Source organism: Phaethon lepturus, unplaced genomic scaffold (genome assembly GCF_000687285.1).
Source record: "Phaethon lepturus isolate BGI_N335 unplaced genomic scaffold, ASM68728v1 scaffold41732, whole genome shotgun sequence".
Classification (NCBI taxonomy): Eukaryota; Metazoa; Chordata; class Aves; order Phaethontiformes; family Phaethontidae; genus Phaethon; species Phaethon lepturus.
In genome coordinates, this window is record NW_010521995.1 from 1 (window position 1) to 15,327 (window position 15,327).

The 15,327-nt window shown below is 49.9% G+C and overlaps 1 protein-coding gene across 1 annotated transcript; it reads left to right on the plus strand.

Annotated features, from left to right (window-relative positions):
* Positions 1 to 451: 451 nt before the first annotated feature.
* On the plus strand, positions 452 to 15,114 carry LOC104616623 (protein TANC2-like; the record flags this gene model as incomplete). The annotated part of the gene is given in 9 exon segments (XM_010281687.1): positions 452 to 575; positions 4,811 to 4,986; positions 5,272 to 5,404; positions 5,959 to 5,988; positions 6,893 to 6,984; positions 8,457 to 8,603; positions 10,675 to 10,775; positions 12,732 to 12,838; positions 12,841 to 15,114. Coding segments are annotated over 9 exon segments (2,748 nt in total), but the record flags the coding sequence as incomplete, so codon positions are not given.
* Between the last annotated feature and the right edge of the window lie 213 nt (positions 15,115 to 15,327).

Here is a 15,327-nt window from a genome sequence, read left to right on the forward strand (position 1 = left end):
GGGTTCCTCGCGCCGCCGGGACGGCCTGAAATGTAGGGTCAGACCATCCCTTCCATCTTGCTGAAATGTGGGTGGAGAAGACAAACCCCCACTCTTCTGGGGAATGATCAGAGTGAGAAGTGATACTGATGCTTCCAACACCTTGAGCTGTTGCTGGCTACAGACAGCTTTTGCTGAAGTACTGTGTTATCTCACCATTTGAGAAGCAAATGGGATGCTCTTGACTTAAAAGGCCATTTTTCCTGTCCTTACACCTCCGTTGCTTCTCCGGTGCCCTAATCTTGCAGCAGTAATCCTAGAGGGCACCGTGCCTTGGGGGCTGAGGTTTCAAGACATGGGGACCTCTGCTCTTTCTCAGCTCTGGCTTCTTCCCAGCTGGGTCTCTACGTACGACATGTGTTCCCAGCTGGGTCTCTACGTACGACGTGTGTTCTCGCTTTGTGTGTTGCAGATTGTAGACCTCTTGCTCACGCACGGCGCCGATGTGAACATGGCAGACAAGCAGGGGCGGACACCGCTGATGATGGCTGCATCTGAGGGACATCTGGGCACAGTGGAGTTTCTGCTTGCACAAGGTTAGAGCACACGCTCAGAAGTGTGTTGGAGACCGGCCACGGCAAGTCCCACCACACTGTCTCCTTCTGCACAGCTGAAGTTTGTAACGTCGGGGTGGGGATTGTAATCCCACTGCTGGATCAGGCGGTGGAAGAGGTTCTCAGCACCATATCCAGCTTATTGGGGAGCAAGACCAGAATTGTCATAGCGTTAATCTTGGCTATCCGTTTTGTTGTCTGTGTTTGGTGCTCACAGCCTCAAACACACACATTTGAATTAGAAAATAGAATAACATACCACAGGTGCTTCAAGCATTGAGTTAAGAATATGCCCGTGGACCATGCCTGGAGCTTTCCCCTTAGACAAAAAAAGTCCACAGGTGATGTGATCAAACTGTCAGCGTCGCCGTGGAACGGGCAGGAAAGACTCAACCACGGGACCAGAGTTTGGGACACGTTCTAACAGTTCCGTTTTTAGTGCTAGTATTGTTGCCCACGTTTTTGACACCAACTTCAGGAGGAGCATAAGGCCCTGACACAGGCAAGGATTTGGTGTATTTGTTGAAAATAGAATTCTTTTGAAGATAGTCTGCTCTTCAGCTTTGCACTCACAGGTTCACTTTGCTCAGCGCTCTCGGTGTCTAATAACTCCTTCACTAGGAGTTACTCAGTCAACAGGAACATGTTTCAGTTTTACTCATTTCTGCTGTACATGTTTGAGGTGAGTCAGAACAACACTCTGCCTGCAGCCTGTGTGAACACGATTATTTCTTATTTCTGTAGTTCCTTAGATACTTTTTTTTTTTTTTGACAAATAGCTAATGTTTGTTTGGGTAATTTTCCATTCTTTTTCAGCTAGAAAAAGCATTTAATCCTTGTATTGTTATTTGGTATTTTTATTTCAGGTAAGATCTCTGTTTGGGAAGGGATATTTTCTTCGTATCGTAAGTGACTGTGTCTGACCTCTTAGCCAAAATGTGAGACACTTGAATATTTTCCGTAGTAGTTGTAAGAATATTTGGTCACTGTAAAATTGCCAGGCTTCCAAAAACAAGTTTCTTACTGCCTGTCTGTCTGTTCTGAGCCACAGGCCAGTGGGATCCTTGCTGTTCAGTGCTGTAACCTGCATAGGAATGTGACAGAGATCAGTTTGAGGCATGAGTTTCCTGTGAATTAATTAAACTAATTCATTTATGATGTTCTGGTTTTTTTTAAAATTTCAAATTAGCACTCTCCATGTTCGAGTTGTAATGTGCCCCCTTTTGCAGCTTGACTGAATCTGTGTAAAAGGCTTAAAATAAGTGATTTTTGCCAGACTTGAGAACTGTGCGTGTTGCTTAAGACTGGTTCAGTGGAGGATGAAAATCCAGATGATCTGATCCTGGCTATGGGATCACCAGCAATTGGCATAATGTTTCCCTGGCTCTTTGGACACTGAGAGCCCAAGAAGTCAAAAATACAGCAATATTTTTTGCTTTAAAAGTTGTGATCTTCTAAATAGCTCAGTAAACTCCACTACATAGGCTATAACACATGGTTCTAAAAAGTTAGCTCAAGCCTGGGCGGAGTACAGTGATGTATAGTGTATTTTAATTAAAGTGGCTTTGACAGTCCTGTTCAATGTTTCATTAAAATGAAAGTGTGTGAATCATAAGGCATAAGCATTAATTAGCGTGTTGCAAAGCGAATCTCATTTGACTGTACTTGATTAACACAGTCAGCGTTTGTAAACACTTTTTATTAACAGAGTTGCAGTCATGAATCAATCTGAAATCCGAATTTTTAGAGTTACCTACTGCTCTGGCTTAACACCCAGAAGTAATGGACGTGTGAAGGGTGCGTTAAACTTTCCTGGTAGCTCTGCTAAAGCTGGTATTTATACGGATCTGCATGACAGAAAGCAAAGTAATTCTTGATGCTCATTCTGTTTGGAGAGAACTTGATTCTGAATCTCATTTTCCTGCAAAAATCAATCCCTCGCTGTTTTTATTACCTCGGGGTCCACGCGGATGCTGCTCCTTGCTGCCTGTCTCGCGCCCCTGACGCGCAGCGCTGAGCCGCGTCCCCGTGGCAGGTAGCCCTGCCTGGGCACTGCAGCTTTGGATGCACCTCTGTGCGGAAAGGATCCGACATTCCCGGCCACTCCCTGCTTCTTCTTGATGCTCCAAGGGTCAGTTGTTTCTTTTTTTCTCTAGCTGGCTCATTGTTGCGTGCCTCCTGGATAACACACTAAATCAGAAACTCTTGCATGTAGCCAGTTCATTTTTTTTAGGGAAGGAGCAGCCCAGCCCTTCTCGGAAGCAAGCTGGGTTTACCCAGACAAAATCTTTCCCACTGCAGCAGGGATCGATCCCACGAGGTCACCTTAAGCCACTTGCCCTCGAAACCGTCAGCTTGTTTCATGTCTGACTGCCTTAATGCGAAGCAGGTCAGAGATCCCCGAAGGAGCAGAAGACGCCTTCGGAGTCGAGCAGAGGTTCTGCGGGGAGCCACGGCTGCACCGGGAGCTCGGCAGCTCTGCGGAGGTCGCGCCCGGCCTGCCTCGGAGCCGCGTTTTGGCATGGCTGAAGCGGTGCGCGTTGTCCGCTCGCTTAGACCTTCAGCTCGCTTTGCTGCAGTGATAGCCTGAAGCCTGTGCCGTCACCCTGCGGAGTGCTGTGTCTCTGCCGCTGGACTGGGAAAAGAGTGGGAAGGTTGAGTGGTGATGTGGCTTTCCAGCCTTCCCCCTTACTGCAGGAGCTTTCTCAGCTTCTCCAGACGAGTCAGAGGAAAACACAAGAGGAGACTTTGACAGTTTGGCTGCAAGAAGGCAGCTGGTACACATAAGAAGGAATGAAATGAGGCTTTATCCCGCTTTGCTGAGGAAGAGTTGGCCTTGGGTCAGTTGAGGATCATCTGGAGGGCTTTCGCAGAGCTTCAGAAGGGTTCCTGGGTGCAGCGTGGGCAATGTGGGAGAGGGCTGGCAAGACGTTGGGAGTTTGTGTTGTCATCCCTGAGCTTGTACATTTGAGCTGCCTTGCAGCCGGTGTCCCTCCTTGGCGTACCAGCTCGCCCCAGACGTCGTTGGCCACCTCCCTCGCTGGCACTCCGCGCAGCGAGCGGGAGGCTGCGGCTGTGCTGAGCGCTCGGGGCGGAGGTTCCTGAACATCGCCCGAGCAAATGTTCACGTGTTGTGCTCCTCCGCAAACCAAGATTTGTGCAAGCTGGAAGACATACCAGTTTGCCATCATCTGGGCAATGTGTCCTAACCGGGGGATCTGGCAGCTGGGATGAACGGGAAGGTTCAGGACATTCACGTTACTCCCCCACTTGCAGAGCTTTCTGGAGCCAGCGGAGATCTCATGCTGGGCGGTTTAGACTTTACCTCCAGGACAAAAACACTGCAGCAGCGATTCATCCCAGCCTGCTGGCAGGAGCATCCCGCAGGTAGCCGCATTTCCTCGGAGGAGCGGAGCTGATGCGAATCTCTCCTGCATGCTGGAGAGCCAGAGCCATGTGCCATGGCAACGGGAGTTGTCTTCATGCCATGAAGAGGAGTGTTCACTTCATGCTGCTGTTCGGATCTCGTATGCGTATCCATATGCCATATGAAGCAATACTGACCCGTTGGTATGGCAGCGCCATGTCTTCATCCAAGAAAATGTCAAGTTCCTCTCTCCTTGAATTGCAGTTGGCAGTAGTTTATCCCACGGAGTTGTATTTATATTGGGTAAAGTTCAGGGAGAAATACTGCTGGAAATTGTGTCGATTTGGTTAAAGGGGAGGGAAGAGGGGAAAATACATGCTTTTTTAGAAGAACTGAGCTGAGTTGACTTAGTTCCCCTTTCTGCACCATGACCTGCTGAAACAGCAAAATGGTCTTCATCTCTGACTCAGGCAGGCTGGAACGGGGTTTGATTTTAAATAAATAAATAACTAAATAAAAACCCCCAGTTAAAAAGAAAGATTGATGTCTCAGATGAGGGATGTCAAATCCACCCTGCTGCTCAGATGGTGCTTGCCAGGAAAGCCTACAGAGCTAGGTGCGAAAAAGTTTGCAGCTCGGTGTGAATAAACTCATTTGCCACAGTTCCTGTCGGTGCATTTGAAGTTGCCGTGGAGGGCGGGATCCGCGGTGGGAGAAATGTTAATAAAGTACGTCCTAATTCTGTGCATAGCTCTGCAACGAATCGCTGTCGTCACTAAGCGGATGGCTTGTTCTGTCATAGCGCTCGACAACAGAGAACTCTTCAGTGAGCTGCTGCTTGTTCTTCCAGGTGCCTCCATTGCTCTCATGGACAAGGAGGGCTTGACAGCCCTCAGCTGGGCTTGTCTGAAGGGACATCTCTCCGTGGTGCGTTCCCTGGTGGAGAACGGAGCTGCCACCGACCACGCGGATAAAAACGGACGCACTCCGCTGGACCTGGCAGCTTTCTACGGCGATGCGGAGGTGGTAAGTGGCCTGTAACACATGCAGAAGAAGATGGGCAGTTGGTGTAAAAGCCTTCAAATAGTACAGTTTGGCTTGATGTAGCAGCAAGCATATAGAGTCCTGGCCCTCCATACGTGCAGGCGCTTCCACAGAGGACAACGCACGAGACTGACGTACCCTCAGACCCTGCAGAGTGGTTTGAGCCCAAGCAGCGGAGCAGAGCAAACTTTTGCTGGTCGTACGTCCCCAGCAGCGCACAGAGGTCTCGCCCAGGAGCAGAACTGACTGTTGGGCTTCTCGTTGCAGGTTCAGTTTCTGGTGGACCATGGGGCCATGATTGAGCACGTTGACTACAGCGGGATGCGGCCGCTCGACAGGGCGGTGGGGTGCCGCAACACCTCGGTCGTCGTCACTCTCCTGAAGAAAGGAGCAAAGATAGGTAGGGAGAAGGGGACAACGCGCTGCCGGCTCTGTGCTCAGGCAGGACTCCGAGCAGCGGGGCTGGCTTCCCAGAAAATACAGGCGTAACACAGAGGCAGCCTCAGCCCCAGCTGCTGCTTCGTACTCCGAAAGCAGCCGGCAGGTCATGACTGCCTTGTTCTCTTTATTAAAACGGGGAGTATTTTTTTGTGCTGTCATATTACTTAGCAAAGTTAATCAATAAACCACTGTTTCTTTGGCAAGGTCTTTCCTCTGGTAATGCTTTTTCTATCTTTACTAGTCTGAGTCTACAAACGTACTATGTCCGTGCATTGCTGTGAGCTGCTGCGTTCACTCGCTCTGTGTATGCTTTCAGATCTTAGTGTTACCTGCACTGCGCCACACAGCTGCTCACGTTACGTTTTCCTGTGAAAGGGGATTTTGCTGGTGCATTGGCTTCTTTGCTGCCTGCCTCTCACAGCTGCTTTTTTCCTTTCTTTTTTTTTTTTTCACCTTCATCCATTTTTTTTCCCCCTCTCTCCTACAACTTTTTGTTTTCTCCTTTCTTTGAAGGTTGTCAGACGTTACCGAGTCGCCCACGAGGTATATCTCATTGCTGTCAGCATCAGCTTCGATCTGATAGCTTTGTCAGCCTTGCTTTCTCCTGTTTGATTTAGCCTGCATGCGTCCCCAACACCTCTAATCTTTTAATTTACCTCACCTTCAAATAATTTTTTTAATGACTGTTGCAGAGAATAACTTGAACTCAAAAACTAACTTCCTTCCCCCAAAATGTACTGAATCTACTTATAGAATATTGTTGACTTATTCTTCACCCACACTAATGAGTGTCCCCAAATTTTTGCCAACCCCTCCCAAAAAAAATCCTTGAGATAACAACTGGTTCTGCCTGGGCGGGCCCCTGCGCAGAGCCAGCCTGTCCCCAGCCCAGCGGGCGGCTTCGGCACCGGCAGCACTTAGACACGACCTTTCCTTTGTCGTATTTCCCACCTTAATGGATTTTCTACTCTTAGTATTTCACATCTTGTGAAGCTGGAAATCACAGTCCACTTAAACACAAAACTCCTATCGACGGTCGAACTGCAGATTGCCTGGTACACTTCCAGAGACTTTAATTTAGAAATCTTTTTATTTAACCACTCTGATTTTTCCTTTTAAATCTGTTTTGTTTCCCCCACCCCAGCCGGTTCCACAATCAGCACTGCCCTCTTGTGGAACCGGCTCCCATCCCTTCCCAGACCATCGTGGTGGAGGTGATTAGGATTAGCCTTAATGACTGCAAAGGAAAACCATTGCAATGTGGATGACGTTAATTTAAGTGCGAGAGGAATTGTCAGCTCAGTCATTTGGAGCGTTCTGCCCTTTGACCATGCCAAGTTGTTCTCTCCAGCAGAAATTCCCACCCCAGGATATTTTTTCCACCCAGCTTCCTACCACCCTTGCATTGTATGAGTTTTTTACCCATCATGCATCCTGTACACTACAGGTCCCGCAACATGGGCGATGGCAACCTCCAAACCAGACATCATGATCATCCTGTTGAGCAAGCTGATGGAGGAGGGAGACATGTTTTATAAGGTGAGAAGAGTGTTTTTGGAAAGAAACAAATTGACGGGATTGCAGCTTGCAGCACGACTTTGTATGAGGTTTTGCCCAGCCATGCTGCTGTCTTAACCCATGGCAAGCGAAAGCCACTGCTCGCAGCGGTCCCGTGTTCCAAACTGGTTTTGGTTAGTGGTGTTGGGGAGGCGGGGGTTGATTGCCCAAATCTGTAACGAAGCTGAAGCAAAGCCAGGTCTCTCTGCATTCTGGATTTGAGCCAGCACTTCATTTCCTCTTTGGAAACACCAGAACCCAAGTGTTTTACATAGATTCAGAGTGCTGATGTCATTGCATCAGATCTGGCAACATTGTCATTACCCAGCAGGCTCGCTGCTGTGGAACAAGGCAACAAGATAGTGTATCCCAGAAAAACTCGTGGAAGAAACTTCTTGCAATGAAAACAGATTGTCAGGACGCAGATGGCTTTGTCGTGTCCTTTAGCCCATGGGAGATGTTCCACCATTGCAGTTAGACAGTCTTTTTTGCTCTGCGTTTATTTTAAGCTGATCTTTAAAACCTGGAGATTTGCACACACACACAAAATGTGCAAGTACAACAATGATTCACTGTTAGGCTCGAAGGGTGAAGCAGAAAATATGCAAAGCTGGCATTGTAACTGGAGTTATCTGCCAGAGATACATGATGCAGCTGAGAAACCTGAGTCTACAAGGTTTTAAAGCTTACTATTCGTAGCTGCAAAATTTGTGTCTAGGTCATCATGAATTGCATGCGTCCTAGATCTCAGTTTGCCCTCTTTCTTTCACCCTAGCTGCCATGGCTGCCCCCTCCAGGGTGCAGATCACCCCATCCCAAAAATAGGTGCCCAAAATAGTAAAGATGAGTCACCCTTTGAAGGTGACTGTTGCGTCCCAATAACTATTAAAGGAACCCAGTTGACAGACTTAGATGTAGACACCTAATTTTTAGACATCTAAAGTCCAGGGAGATAAATCTCAACCTGTTTGTCCAACTTCAGAGCCACATCAGTGCCGTAACATTTATCTTTGCTATTGCAGAGGCTTCTCTGAGCCCCAGGAACTTCACTCAAAGTCCCACACTTTGTGTTCTTTACCCTCCCTGGTGCTTATTAAGCTTTCGGTGTAGGGTGTTCTCCAGAAATGGGTTACTAATGAGCCCGCTCAAAAGACCATCCATCCAGGAACCAGATGGAGTTGTATCAAGTTCATAACACAATTTCTACTGTGTTTCCCACTGTAGCGTGACAACTCTCTACGAAGTGGGAGAACTCAACTTGCACAAGGCATCTGCATTTCCAGATCAGATGTTCCCTTGATCAAATGTTCTGGCTTTCCTTTCTAGAAAAGAGCTAAATAGTGAAATCATGTTACCTTAACTACCTAAAACATTCATGAGGCTGGTGAGTGAGTTCTCTGCAGTGAAGTAAACTCAACCCAAGGATGTGTTTTGACATGTTCTCCTTCTCTTAGAAAGGTAAAGTGAAAGAGGCTGCCCAGCGCTACCAGTATGCTCTGAAAAAATTCCCCAGGGAAGGGTTTGGAGAAGACCTGAAAACGTTCCGCGAGCTGAAAGTGTCGCTCCTTCTCAACCTCTCCCGCTGTCGAAGGAAAATGAACGTAAGTCTCCCCACTCTTCATGGCCTTAAGCGCAAGCTGCCAGCTTTCTGCCTGTGCACAGAGACATGTCCATCCTGTAATCGTGCTTTGACCTCTGGGATCTCTCCTCTGTGTAACCTGGTTGTCCTTCACAGAGCACTGACATTTTATAATTCAAAAGAAGTATTGATTTAATATGCATTTCTGATGATTAAAAATTCATTGCTATGTTTATAGCTTTTTGAATTTTTTATTACTCCCTTTTGATGATGATGTGAATTGGGGGTGGAGGCATTTTCCAGATTTCTAGGGCAGCGGTGAGGGAGGAGCCAGGAGATGTGCTCCTTTGAATACTAATTAATTTAAAATGAAGGAGCATATGCTTAGGGGGCTAGCGCTTCCCCGGGGCAGTGACTCATCCAGAAACACCCCCACACACTCCCTCTCCTCCCAGAACTGCCAGATCACTGTCACTCTCCCCGCTCCGATCCTGCAGCATCAAGCGACCAATTCCTGCAGCTTGTCTGAGCTTCCAGCAGAGAAGTGCCACCTCCCCCTTGCTCTGCGTGCAGGGATTTCACCTCTACAACCTAAAGTCTCCGTAGACTCAAAAAGTGAAATCTCCACCGAGGCCATGAGCCAGTGAAGATTACACTGAGGGGAAGGGATTTTTGTGACACCTTCGTTTTTTTAAGCGGTGAGGCAGACGGATGAAAAGCAATGGAAGTAAAATCTTAAATGCTGATGAACAAACACCACAGTTTGTAGAAAAAGTGTGAACCTTTTCTTTAAACAAGCCAACTCGCAGCTAAGCCTGTGCTTTAAGGACAAGATTTTCAGTTTACTGTTTACTCGGGAATTCTAGGTTTTGTGGTAGAAAATTTCAGGGCGTTGTAATTGTTCCTGCAGTTTTTGCATCTATAGATGAGACCATAAAGGTACCTACGTCTTGAGTCCATTCCCAGTTTAGTCTGTTGGACAATACCTCTTCAGTAACTGCTACTGAAGATACAAACAAAAGTATGAGCTTCCCCAGGCAGGACATCCAGATAGCAAACTCCAGTGTGGACACCTCAGGGGAGATTAAACCTCACCCTGGGTTTTGCGAAGGTCCAGCAGGCCTTGCTTGCTCCTGTGTGGCTGTGCAGCGCGGCCCCAGTGGCCAACGTGTGCTCATAAGCTTCGTTTCTAGAAGATGGAGTTTGTTTATTGAGTTTTTGAGCAAATCAGGAGTACTTGGGTGCTGTCTCCCAGAACTGCTCAGGGTCATAGCCCAAGTCAGCGATCCAAAGCAGTCTTTGGTTGTGAAATGAAAGCCCCTCCGCTGGGAAGAGGTCTCCTTTGCAAGCGCTCAGCTGAGCTTTGCGGTACATGAAGCGTTCGGGACAAGGCGAGGGAGGACAGCCGGCAGGGTTTGAACCGTAGCTGATAGTCTGATGGCACTGCCACACGAAAGCACCCAGAACAGTCTCCAGCCCATGGTGTCACCCTCTCCCTCCTCACTCCTAAACGAGTTTCCCACGTGAGGTGTAAGGGCGAGGCAAGAAACAGTGGAACGGGTGGCACTGGTAGGAGAACTTTGCCGAGCAGGTCCTGTTTGTAGCTGGTCCCTTCCTTCATGTGCAGTTTTATTCAGCCCCTTCGAAGTCTGTCGGTGTGTTGTGGAGTGGGAAGCAGAGGGCGTGGGAAAGGTTTCCTATTGCTTTCAACTGTGGAAAAAAACTGTTCATGAGATTACATTCCAGCCTCTGCAAGACCAGATGTTTCCTCAAGACTGTAGGCTGTTGGAGGGGGATTGCATGCTCTTGTTGGGGACACAATGAGAACGGAGCCAGTGGCACGCTGGCCTCTGTGGGTGCTGACAGCATCCAGTGTTACAAGAGGGCTTTGAGTCTTTGGATGTGCCATCGTAGCTCTCTGGCTGTAAATGATGTCGAATCCATGTGAAACATTCCAGTACCATCAGGCTTTCCAAGTTTATGTGCAAAAATAATGTCCATATTAAGTTTGTTTTCTTCCCAAACTGTATATTTTTTTTTTTTTACATCTATATCTATTCAATTACTTACCTGCACACCTATTGTAATGACAGGATTTTGGAATGGCGGAGGAATTTGCTACTAAAGCACTGGAGCTGAAACCGAAATCTTATGAAGCTTACTATGCAAGAGCAAGGGCCAAACGCAGCAGCAGGTGAGGAGAGAGAGGGAAAAGTGCGAGGGCTGGTCTCTTCAAGCCTGGCCACACCGACGTAGGCATCCACCGTGCAAAACCGTGTCGGTGTCCCCATGGGAAGAAATGGGAAAGGAACATTCATTAATGAGATTACAAACCTGTCGAACTCCAAAGTAACACCCTTCCCTCATTTGGTAATTTCTGGAGACAGATGAATGCAGATGTTTTGAGAGGTTCATCTTAGCTGAGCTTTGTCTGAACATCTTACTACACTGGAAACCTTTACACCAAGATTGGGCATTCTTTTTAAAAATACACTTTAGTTCAACCACCCCCTGGACTCGAAGCAAAATATGACTCATGGAAGCCCTGTGGCCTGTGTTACGCAAGAGGGTAGACTTACTCACCACAGTGAGCTCTTCTGGCCTTAAAATCTCTGAATCTCTCTGTCCTGCAGCACTTTTTGCAAGGCAGAAACTGCTGAGTAGCTGTGCAGTGACTGTGCTGGGATCTCTCTGCACCTCAGATGGAGCCCCAGAGGCTTCCCTTGTAAACCTCCCTGAAGGCTGAAGGACGTGAGATTAGATTCATTTCAAATCAATGCCATTCCTAAATGAGCAGGAGGGCTTGCTTTTGAGTCATACGCTCGAGGGCTGGGCGCACGGTCGTCTTGGTTTTAACCGGTAGCCAAGATGCCTTGCATGACAGTGCAGAGAACGGCCCGTAGCCGGAGGTATGTCGAGCCCACCTCTGCAGACATCGTAGCTCCGCAGACACCACCACCGCTTGACCTTCCGCGCTGGAGGGGATGTGTGGAACCGGGCTCCTGGCCCAGCTGGTGCTGCGCTGCCTGGTCCGCCAGGTCTCGATGAGGGAGGTGAAGCCGTGACCTGCTGTTCTGCAGAGAGGGGCTGCTGGCTGAGCCACGCTGACCTCACGCCTTCCCTTTAATGGTTGTCCTCTCCGTTGTTTCCAGAGCCCTTGTAAGGAAGCATAAGAACTGGCTTCCTTTCCAGACGATCCCAGCCTCCCCGCGTACAAGCATCCTTTTCTCCCAGGTCCCTCCAGCAGAAACCGTCACCGCTTTGGCTTTTCTTCCGTTTTCCCAGTTTGTGCACCCCTGAGGTCAGCGCAGTCCGGGAAACGGGAGGCTCTTCCATCCTCCTCCTGGTTTTCAATGGCTTGTGCAAAAGCTTTGGCTGGTGTTGGGAGGTGCGGGGGGGGTTCTCTGTGATCACCCCCCCCGCAGATGACAGTCATGGTTTTGCTCAAAAGCGAGCAGTGTCCCTGTAAATGACAACCCCCTTCCCCGACCCCCCACCTCCCTTCTACTCCTCCCAGCTGGCCTTTCCCTTGCAAAGGCTTCCCCGAGGGGCTCGCAGGCTCCCGAACGTTGCTCGATTCCTTCGTTCTGAAGAAGTTCGCCAAATCCAGTGCAAAACTGGGGAGACCTTGCCTAAAGCGCCGACCCGTGGGAGCCCCTGCGCTCTGGAGCCGGCCCCGACACTCTGTGGCCTTGGCGTCAGGCAGAAGCTAAATTTTCGCTGGCGTAAGCGGTTGCAACTCTGTCAAAGCTGTGCTTGTTTACGGCGGCAGCGCGCCGGGCTCTTGGTTACCGCTGCTTTGGTTTCCCCTCTGCTGACGGAGGGGCAAAGCTCGTGGTGGTGCCGGGAGGAGTAATTAATTAGCCTGTAACGCGCACTGCAGAGGACAGGCGTCTTTGCTGGGTTGCGCCATCTCGGGACTGTGTTGCCCGCTTCCCCAGAATGGCTAGCAGTGTTTTCCTTCAGTTTGGATAAAATAAAGCTGAGGGAGGCATGTAAGGCAGAGCTTGAGAGACGCAGCCAGCAGTGGCAATCGCAGACGTCTCCCTCAGTAACACGGACAAGCCACTTAGCCCTCGGGAGCCTCCCAGAATGGCTCCATTCAAATCCAGAGTAATTTCAGTTCTCATTTCTGTCCTTTGTCAAGCAGGCAGTTTTCAGCAGCCCTGGAGGACCTGAACGAGGCCATCAAGCTGTGTCCCAACAACCGTGAGATTCAGCGGCTGCTGATGCGGGTGGAGGAGGAGTGCAGGCAGGTACGCGCCCCCGGCCGCCGCCGCCGCTCCCGGTGGAGCCTGAACCTGAAGCCCAGCATGAAGAGCTGTATTCTGTGCAAGATATCTTTGAGGAGGAATACCTTGAGCAGGATGTAGAAAACATTTCCATTGGCTTGCAGACTGAGTCCAGGCCAAACCAAGGACTGCCCATCATCCAGAGCCCACCTCCATCCCCGGCTCACAGGGACTCAGCCTATATTTCTGGCTCACCTCTTGGCTCTCATCAGGTCTTTGATTTCAGGTCCAATAGTTCCGTGGGTTCACCAACCAGGCAAGGGTACCAGTCCACGTCTCCTGCTCTGTCTCCGACGCACCAAAACTCACATTATAGACCCAGTCCTCCGCACACATCCCCTGCTCACCAGGGCTCCTCTTACCGCTTCAGCCCACCTCCCGTCGGAAGTCAAGGGAAAGAATATCAAAGCCCACCACCTTCTCCTCTTCGTAGAGGTCCTCAGTACCGTGCCAGCCCCCCAGCAGAAAGCATGAGCGTTTATAGGTCACAGTCCGGTTCCCCGGTTCGTTATCAGCAAGAACCTAGCGGAGTCAGCCAGCTCCCCGGTAGACCAAAGTCTCCGTTATCCAAGATGACGCAGAGGTCTTTCCAGATGCCCCAGCTCCCCGTGGCCGTGCCACAACAGGGGCTGAGGCTGCAGCCAGCCAAGGCGCAGATCGTGAGGAGCAACCAGCCCAGCTCCGCCGTCCATTCGAGTACTGTCATCCCCACCGGTGCTTACAGCCAGGTTGCCCACTCGATGGCCACCAAGTACCAGTCAGCGTCGGGGGAAATGGGGGTTAGCCAGAGCAGGTTGGTCTACCAGGGCTCCATCGGTGGAATCGTAGGTGACAGCAGACCGGTGCAGCACGTTCAGGCGAGCCTCAGCGCGGGAGCGATCTGTCAGCACGGAGGGCTGGCTAAAGAAGACCTTCCGCAGAGACCGTCGTCGGCGTACAGAGGGGGTATGAGATACAGCCAGACACCTCAGATCGGGCGAAGCCAGTCTGCTTCCTACTATCCGGTGTGTCACTCGAAGCTTGACCTGGAACGTTCTTCCCTCCCCGCCAGCCAGTTGGGCTCTCCAGATGTGTCTCATCTCATAAGAAGGCCCATCACAGTCAATCCCAGCGAAATCAAGCCTCACCCGCCGACTCCGAGGCCCCTGCTCCACTCTCAGAGCGTTGGCCTCCGCTTCTCTCCTTCCAGCAATAGCATCTCCTCCACCTCCAACCTGACTCCCAACTTCCGCCCTTCTGCTTCGATTCAGCAAATGGAGATTCCCCTCAAGCCAGCTTATGACAGATCGTGCGATGAACTTTCTCCGGTCTCTCCCACGCAGGGGGGTTACCCCAGCGAGCCAGCCCGTTCCCGGACCACGCCGTTCATGGGAATCATAGATAAAACCGCTCGGACTCAGCAGTACCCCCATCTCCATCAGCAGAACCGGACCTGGGCTGTGTCATCAGTGGACACCGTCATTAGTCCCACATCTCCTGGCAATCTCCCCCAGCCTGAATCATTTAGCCCGCCTTCTTCAATCAGCAACATTGCCTTTTATAACAAAACCAACAATGCACAGAATGGCCATTTGCTAGAGGAAGACTATTACAGCCCCCATGGGATGCTGGCCAATGGGTCCCGGGGAGACCTCCTGGAGAGAGTCACCCAAGCCTCCTCGTATCCCGACGTCAAGGTGGCAAGGACACTGCCGGTGGCACAGGCCTACCAGGACAACCTGTACAGGCAGCTCTCCAGGGACTCCAGGCAAGGGCAGACATCCCCAATCAAACCAAAGAGACCATTTGTGGAGTCTAATGTGTAAAAGATGCTTGTTGGAGTAAGACCCTCATGTTTTCAGCACACACTTCCAAGCTTGATTTCCATGCATATTATTATTATTATTATTATTATTATTATTATTTTTATTTCCCTTTGGTAGCTACATGACCAAGTTTCTCCGGTACTTTGTGTGGTGGTCAGACAGCCATGCACGTGCTCCAGCCCTTTCGTTTCCCAGCTGACCGTGAAGCCAACATCAGCCAAGCCAGTATCATTTGCCCAATTCCAGCTAAGTTCCCAACCAGGATATCTTAGTACGTGGTGCGGGGTGGTCCAGAAATGTCCCCTACGCAGCGGGAGGTAACCAGCTCTTTTTCAAGAGACAATCACGTTCGATTTAAATTGGTTTCTTTTGTCTTGATGAGCTCTTATTCAATTCTGCCAGGAATTACTAGCGGGAGCAGAGCAGGGATCACAGGAGCCTTTCCCAAGGCTGCATCCGCAGGTCCGCGTGCCAGCTGGGTCGCTTGGCTCTTTGCCTGCAAACAACAAATTACCCGCCGCGAGCGAGGGCGCGATGTGTTTTAATACCAAGTAGCTATGCACAAGAACCATCCTGCTTCAGTTGGGTTCTAGCGGTTTAATCCGAATTGGATTTCTTCGTTATTTAATCGCGGCGGCGGCCAGAAGGG